This window comes from Chiloscyllium plagiosum, chromosome 12 (assembly GCF_004010195.1).
Source record: "Chiloscyllium plagiosum isolate BGI_BamShark_2017 chromosome 12, ASM401019v2, whole genome shotgun sequence".
NCBI classification, from domain to species: Eukaryota; Metazoa; Chordata; class Chondrichthyes; order Orectolobiformes; family Hemiscylliidae; genus Chiloscyllium; species Chiloscyllium plagiosum.
Genome location: NC_057721.1, coordinates 65,971,703 through 65,980,293, shown reverse-complemented (window position 1 = coordinate 65,980,293; position 8,591 = coordinate 65,971,703). Strand labels below are relative to the sequence as shown.

The 8,591-nt window shown below is 41.8% G+C and overlaps 1 protein-coding gene across 3 annotated transcripts in view; it reads left to right on the top strand.

The window, feature by feature from the left end:
• LOC122555369 (interferon alpha/beta receptor 1a-like) overlaps positions 1 to 4,568 on the top strand; it is a 33,431-nt gene extending 28,863 nt beyond the window's left edge. For 2 of the 3 annotated variants that reach the window (XM_043701305.1, XM_043701304.1), the window contains 2 exons: positions 606 to 763; positions 3,083 to 4,568. In XM_043701305.1, coding sequence (XP_043557240.1) covers positions 606 to 763; positions 3,083 to 3,379 — 455 coding nt within the window. In that variant the 3' untranslated portion in view covers positions 3,380 to 4,568. The remainder of the gene's footprint in view (positions 1 to 605; positions 764 to 3,082) is intronic. The other variant, XM_043701307.1, reaches the window with a different exon arrangement.
• The last annotated feature ends 4,023 nt before the right edge of the window (positions 4,569 to 8,591 follow it).

The window sequence follows — 8,591 nt, the reverse complement described above, 5'->3', positions numbered from 1 at the left end:
GCCGGAGGAAACACCACAGAAGCGCTTCACAGGAGGCTCCCAAGCACTGAGGATGTCACCTAGACAGGGGACGAAACGTTTGCAACAAAAACTTCCAGCTCGGCGAACAGAACCACAGCAACGAGCACCCGAGCTACAAATCTTCTCACAAACTTTGAATTCCTTAAGTAGTCTCATATCATGGGGCAGCACAGTGGTTAGAACTGCTGCCTCACAGTGCCAGTGACCTGGGTTCAATTCTCGCCTCAGGGAACTGTGTGTGGAGTTTGCACATTCTCCCCGTGTCTGCGTGGGTTTCCTCCAGGTGCTCCGGTTTCCTCCCACAGTCCAAAAATGTGCACATTAGGTGAATTGGCCGTACTAAATTGCCCGTAGTGTTAAGTGAAGGGGTAAATGTAGGGGAATGGGTGGGTTACTTTTCGGTGGATCGGTGTGGACTTGTTGGGCCAAAGGGCCTGTTTCCACACTGTAAGTAATCTAATCGTAGTCCATAATGGTCCTGTGATGTGACTTGGGATTTTATGTGCTCTTTAATTATGTTTTGTCGTGGAGTTATTCTCAAGAAATAGTATCCATTTCGAGGTGTTCTTTCTAATTTTGTATAGGTACTATTCCACTGTGGCAGATTGGTGTAACCTTTATCATCTCACTGGTGGTTGTTTTTGGTGTGACATTAGGATGCTTATTCTGTATATATTGCACATACCGATGCATAAAGTATGCCTTCTTTCCACCACACATTTTGCCAGAGCATTTACAAGAGGTATGTATTCTATTTCAAATTTGAATGTTGAATATCATTTTAAAAGCAAACTTCTTTTTAAGGCAAACATTTGAGTCATGCTGCAAACTGTTGAGAAATTGATTACAGGTTGTCGCTTGTTACGTTAAATATTTTATTTTGATTCATAAATATGTTTGAGTTTTCAACAAGTCCACAGTTTGATTCATAAATTGTGGACTTGTTGAAAACTGGACTCTAGCCTTCACTTGAGTGTCAACACTTGTCTTAATATGACAGCAATACAATCAAGATATTAAACCTTTTCGGTATCATAGATTTATAGGGAATTAGTTGACATTTTTCACCTTGAAAAGATGGCTGAAAGCTCCCATGAAAAATGTTCCTTTAGTAATCGAAAGAATTAGAAGCAGTGCACAGAAAATATTTCTTTAAGAATAATGTCTACAAGGAATCACCAATTCCAAGGTTTACATTCACAATTTGGGTTGGAGTTTCTGGAGGTAAGTTTGAGAAATAATAGCGACTTTGAATTCCAATAGCTATCCCAGGATGTCATCTGCAACTTAGTCATATCCAATTAGTAGTAAAGTGAAGGTGAAGAAAGGAAGGCACTTCACAATTTGCAGGGAATAAATTTATTTATAAAGTTAGTTTTGATTAGTGGAAGCATTTTGATTTTTAAAACTGAACGTTGTAGGGTTGAGCTACATTCCAAAGACTTGAGAAATTAATTTTGGTCAATAATTAAAAACCAAACAGTCAACACTTTGATACATCACTGAAGAGTGAGTATACTGTTTGAGATGCATTTTTCAACTAAGATATTAAACTAAAAGGATCTTGACCAGATGGGCCAATGGGCTGAGGAGTGGCAGATGGAGTTTAATCTAGATAAATATGAGGTGCTGCATTTTGGGAAAGCAAATCTTATCAGGACTTATACATTTAATGGTCAGTTCCGAGGGAGTGTTGCTGAACAAAGAGACTTTGGAGTGCAAGTTCATAGCTCCTTGAAAGTAGAGTCGCAGGTAGATAGGATAGTGAAGAAGGCGTTTGGTATGTTTTCCTTTATTGGTCAGAGTATTGAGTACAGGAGTTGGGAGGTCATGTTGCGTTGTATAGGACATTGATTAGATTAGATTTTTTTGATTAGATTAGATTAGATTACAGTGTGAAAACAGGCCCTTCGGCCCAACAAGTCCACACCGACCCGCCGAAGCGCAACCCACCCATATCCCTACATTTACCCCTTACCTAACACTACGGGCAATTTAGCATGGCCAATTCACCTGACCCGCACATCTTTGGACTGTGGGAGGAAACCGGAGCACCCGGAGGAAACCCATGCAGACACGGGGAGAACGTGCAAACTCCACACAGTCAGTCGCCTGAGGCAGGAATTGAACCCAGGTCTCTGGCACTGTGAGGCAACAGTGCTAACCACCGTGCTGCCCATTTGGCCATTTTTGGAATATTGCGTGCATTTCTGTCTCCTTTCAATGGGAAGGATGTTGTGAAACTTTAAAGTGTTCAGAAAAGATTTACAAGGATGTTGCCAGGGTTGGAGGATTTGAGCTATAGGGAGAGGATGAATAGGCTGGGGCTGTTTTCCCAGGAGTATCGGAGGCTGAGTGGTGACCTTATAGAGGTTTATAAAATCATGAGGAGCATGGATAGAGTAAATAGACAAGTTCTTTTCCCTGGGTCCAGGGAGTCCAGAACTAGAGAGCATAGGTTTAGGATGAGAGGGGAAAGATATAAAAGAGACCTAAGGGGCAACATTTTCATTGAGGGTGGTGCATGTGTGGAATGAGCTGCTGGAGGAAGTGGTGAAGGCTAATACAATTGTAACATTTAAAAGGCATCTGGATGGATATATGAAGGAAGGGTTTGGAGGGATGTGGGCCAGGTGCTGGCAAATGGGACTAGATTAGGTTGGGATATCTGGTCGGCATGGACGAGTTGGACCGAAGGGCCTGTTTTTGTGCTGTACATCTCTGACTTTAAAACATCCATTTGCCCTTTAGTGTAAATAAAAGATCTTAAATAAGAGCACTGTGAAATCTTGGTGTCCTAGCCAGTATATTTCCATGCTATTGATCCTATATCTGAAGCTGTTTGAGAGTCCTTACTGAATGCAAACTGACTATTTCTCTACATCACAGCAGTGACACTGCTGTAAAATATATTTTCTTGCTTGTAAGGTACTTTAATGTCCTGGGTTTACGAACGACACAATACAATTGTTTTTTTTTTAGTAGACATGCTTTAGCTTGGCATAAATAATATAGCAAATGATTACAATTCTATTTATCATTTTTTTGTTTATTGTTGCAGTATTTCAGTGAACCTACCCAGAATGCATTCATTGAACTAGCACCAGAGGAAGATGCTGAAGAGTGCTGTGATCAACTCAAAGTCATTTTTGAAACTGAAAACCTGAGTACATACTCCAGTTCTTTAACTTTACCAAATACTGGAAATGAGATAAGTGATGACAATGGTCAAACCAGTACAGATTCTGGACAGTTTTCTAATGAAGGAAGTTCCAACAGTAACAGTTCGGAAGAATCAGAGGGAAGTGTATTAACCAGGCTAGATCTGCAGATTTCAACTGGGTCCTTTTATGATTAAAGATTCTGTTGATCTTCAACATTTCAGGGAAATGGTTGTTCAAGCTGCCATAAGCAAATATGGTGCGAAAAAAATAAATGTTTTGGATGTAGGGACCAAATATTATATTTCCAGATTTGCTGATGGCACAAAACTAGGTGGAAATGTGAGTTGTAAGAAGAATGCAAAGATGCTTCAAGTAAATCTTAAACTGACTGAGTGGGCAAGAGTTTGGCAGATGAAAAATGATATGAAAACCTTTGGAATTGTCAACCTTGGTAAGAAAAACAGTTTCTCTTAAATGGTGGAAGATTGGAAAATGTTGATTTTCAAAGAGACCTGGGTGGCCTTATTCGTACATCACTGAAACTTAACATTTTTATGATCCTAGCTGATACTACTACTGGAGAAGTCATTCTGGCCTAACAGATTTATTTTTTAAAGTTATTTAATATGATGGTCATTAATTGAAACATTGTCACTTGAGGCTGCAGTGTTTCTGTAACAATAGAACAGAATTTTGTTATAAAATGGTGAAAACACAAAAATAAGCTAATGAGATCAAACATAATTAGAAAAAAAATCTTAAAATGCACAGCAAAACAAAGTCAAAGCTGTTCTCTGACATCACTTCACAGTGATGCAAATTCATAGAGGTTACCGCTATATATCTAATTACTAATTTTGACTTAATTGATCTTCCTCCGTTCTTACCTGTGAAATGTGAAATTGTTTTACATGAGTATGCACAAATCTAAGAGTTTAGATTTTCTCAGTCCCTCGTAGTCTGCAAATTTCTAACCAGACATTCCTGGTTTGGATGTTGCACCAAACTTAATATTTCTACTGAGGTAGTGGTGCTTGCCACGAACTGTTCTATTCTCCTTTTTCAGAGAGAAGCTATATTTGCTTCTACCCCAGCCAAGTATCCTTCAAATTCCAAATAACATTTGATCTCTGGGTTTCCAAATAAACAGTCAAGCTTTGATCATCCTGAACCAAAAAAAACACTAGCTGATGGCTCTCTGTGTTTACCCACATTCATAAACCACCACATTAAAAACAATTCTCCATTATGTCTAAAAGTTTCATGCTCTCTGAGAGATACTGCATGAGGTCACTGCTCCAGAAAGACTTCAAGGAGAAAGTGAGGACTGCAGATGCTGGAGATCAGAGCTGAAAATGTGTTGCTGGAAAAGCGCAGCAGGTCAGGCAGCATCCAAGGAGCAGGAGAATCGACGTTTCGGGCATAAGCCCTTTTTCAGGAATGAGGAAAATGTGTCCAGCAGGCTAAGATAAAAGGTAGGGAGGAGGGACTTGGAGGAGGGGCGTTGGAAATGCGATAGGTGGAAGGAGGTCAAGGTGAGGGTGATAAGCCGGAGTGGGGGTGGGCGCGGAGAGGTCAGAAAGAAGATTACAGGTTCGGAATGCGGTGCTGAGTTCGTGGGATTTGATTGAGACAAGGTGGGGAGAGGGGAAGGGGAAATGGGGAAACTGGAGAAATCTGAGTTCATCCCTTGTGGTTGGAGGGTTTCTAGGAGGAAGATGAGGCGCTCTTCCTCCAACCGTTGTGTTGCTATGGTCTGGCGATGGAGGAGTCCAAGGACCTGCATGTCCTTGGTGGAGTGGGAGGGGGAGTTGAAGTGTTGAGCCACGGGGTGGTTGGGTTGGTTTCAGAGAACACCTCTGGGACACCCGGACCAACCAACCCAACCACCCCGTGGCTCAACACTTCAACTACCCCTCCCACTCCACCAAGGACATGCAGGTCCTCGGACTCCTCCATCGCCAGACCATAGCAAAACGCCGGTTGGAGGAAGAGTGCCTCATCTTCCGCCTAGGAACCCTCCAACCACAAGGGATGAACTCAGATTTCTCCAGTTTCCTCATTTCCCCCCCCCCCACCTTGTCTCAGTCAAATCCCTCGAACTCAGCACCGCCATCCTAACCTGCAATCTTCTTCCTGACCTCTCACACCCCACCCCCACTCCGGCCTATCACCCTCACCTTGACCTCCTTCCACCTATCGCATTTCCAACGTCCCTCCTCCCTACCTTTTATCTTGGCCTGCTTGGCACACTCTCCTCATTCCTGAAGAAGGGCTTATGCCCGAAACGTCGATTCTCCTGCTCCTTGGATGCTGCCTGACCTGCTGCGCTTTTCCAGCAACACATTCTCAGCTCCAGAAAGACTGCCTGACCAAGGTAATTTTTTAAAAGCTCTTCAGAAAAGTTACCACAACCCCACATGCCACTGCTCTACAATCCAGATGGTAAAAATGATACACACATAAACAGACGGTGATCCATTTCATTACAAATGCAGGTATGTTCAGCAATTAGAAAGGCAAAATATATATTAAGCTTTTTATGCTAGAGAGTTTGAATACAGGAGTAAAGATTCTTTTAAAGAACTGGTTCACAAGAAGTGTGGGAACCAAGAGAGACTGTGTTTTACATAGATACCCTGGTGCACAAAATACTTGGTGCAATGGATAGCGCTAGCAAAGACAATAGAAAGTCATTAAGTGAAGTCCGAGTCAGGCAGAAAGCAACAAAATCTAAATCAGCGAATATGCATGTGAGTGCGTGGAATATGGTAAATGAGATTGGAGGGTTACAGGCACAAATTGCCATGTGGAATTATGATGTGGCAATAATAGACCTGGCTTGAGATTTGGCAGGACATGTTTGACATTTTTGGTTACAAAATGTTCAGAAAAGATGGGGAAGGAGAATGGAAAAAGTAAGACAAACAAATCCAGAGCTGACTGGATGATAAAAGAGATAGAGAACATGCTAATGAGGAAAGCGTGTAAATGGCCTGGAGTCTGGTAGTAACTATATTTGAGAATTAAACTGAATATCGAGGTCAAAAGGGAAGTGAGAAAGCCATTAAGAGCCAGAGGGTTTATTAAAAAAGGCAAACAGTTTATCTAAAGGGGAATACCAAAGTCATCTTTAGGCACATAGATAAAAGGAGGGTTAAAGGAGAAGAAAGATGCCTTCATGGGTAAAACCCACTGTGTAGTTTCAAACTACCAATTTTTCAGATCACATTGAGTTAAGTCTTTGAGATTTCTCTTGTCTATCATGTGCAGTCTCCTCACCAGGATCTTTTACCAAGAGGGGGAGACATTTACACAGTTATAGAATCATAGAGATGTACAGCATGGAAACAGATCCTTTTGGTCCAACTCGTTCATGCCGATCAGAAATCCTAACCTAATCTTGTCCCATTTGCCAGCAGTTGGCCCCTATCCCTCGAAACTCTTCCCATTCATATACCCACCCAGATGCCTTTTAAATTGTACCAGCCTCCACCACTTTCTGTGGCAGGTCATTCCATACACACACCACCTGCTGCGTGAAAAAGTTGCCCCTTTAGTCCCTTTAAAATTTTTCCCTCCTCACCCTAATATGATGCCGTCTAGTTCTGGACTCCCCACCCGAGGATATTTACCCTATCCATGCCCCAGATGATTTTATAAACTTCTATAAGGTTACCCCTCAGCCTCTGAAGCTTCATGGAAAACAGCCCCAGCTTATTCAACCTCTCCTCCCTAAAGCTCAAATCCTCCAATCCTGGTATCATCCTCCCAAATCCTATACTCAGTACACTGACCAATAAAGGAAAGCATACTAAATGTCGTCTTCACTATCCTATCTACCTGGGACTTCACTTTCAAGGAGCTATGTACCTGCACTCCAAGGTTTCTTTGTTCAGCAAAACTCCCCAGGACCTTACTATTAAGTGTGTAAGTCCTGCTCTGATTTACCTCTCTAAAGTTCTCTAAATTTAGTTTATCATTGGTGTTGTTCTTTTCGTATTAGTTACCTGTTATGAATATTCATTTCCTATCTATATCCAATGGATCAAGCGTACTACATTCTCCATGCAAGTGCTTTCTCCTCCAGTCTCCTGACTATTTCTGGTTGTTCTTGCTGCCATCTTTCAATTAATGGATCAAGAATCTGGTTTTTTTTCTTTCCTTGTACTGTTTTTTTCCTTTGTCACTTCAAATTGTGAATTTGAAAGTGGTGTTTTCCAGGGATCAGTGTTGAGACCTTAGCTTTTTCTGATTTATATAAACTATTTGCAAATGGATGTTGAGGACAAAATTTGCAGATACTAGGCTAAGGTGAGTAGCGAATTGAGAATGATGCGACTTCAGAGGGACATTCACAAGTTGTTCAAATGAACAGATACCTGGCAGATGAATTTCAATGCAGACAAATGTGAGGTAATGCATTTATGTAGAAGATACGTGGAGAGAGAACACAGGCTCAATGGTACAACTTTAATGGGAATATAAGAACAGGGGGACCTCTGGGTTCAATCCATAATTATCTCAAGGTGGTCAGCCAAGTTGAAATAGTTGTTAAGGAAGCTTATAGGATTCTTGGGTTTATAAATAGAGCCATAGAGTATAAAAGCAAGGAAATGGTGCCGCACCTCTACAATATCATCGGTCAGAGTACATTTGGAGTATTATGTTCAATTCTGGACACCTTGTTTAAGGAAGGATGTTAAAGCCCTGAAGAGAGGCAAAGTAGATTTACTAGAATAATATAAGTTTTAGATACAAGGAAAGATTAGGGAAATTGGGCTTATTCTTGGAGTAGAGAAGATTAAGATGTGACCTTACTGTGGTGTTCAAAATGAGCAGCAATTTTGACAAGATAAAAGAGGATATTCTGTTTCCATTAGTTGGTTTGTCAGTAACTAGGGGTCACAATTTCAAGCTCATGGCCCTGAGTTGCCACTTCAACACACCACCCTGTTCCCTGGCCAACATCTGTGTCTCGGGCTTGCAGCAGTGCTCCAGTGAAGGGCGGTGAGAGTTGAAAGGTCAGCACCTCATTTTCTGTTTGGGAACTCTGCAGCCTTCTTGGACTCAGCGTTGAATTCAACTATTTTAGGGCTTGAGCACCTGGTGCTATGTCCCTAACCCCCTCACAACATGCCTTGTCATCATATGGGCTGTTACAACAAACAATTCTATCAACCACTACTGCTGCCCATTAGTCGCTACTCATTCCCCAGGCTGACCTTTACCTATTCCTTTGTCTGTCCAACTGTATTTCTCTTCCTCTGGGATCAGTCTCCAACTATCATTTATTCCTCCCCCCCCCCCCCCCCCACCCCCCCCACCCCACCTTCAGCATATATACCAACCTTTTCATAGCTGTAATCAGTTCTGAAGAAGGGTCATTGGACCTGAAATGTTAAT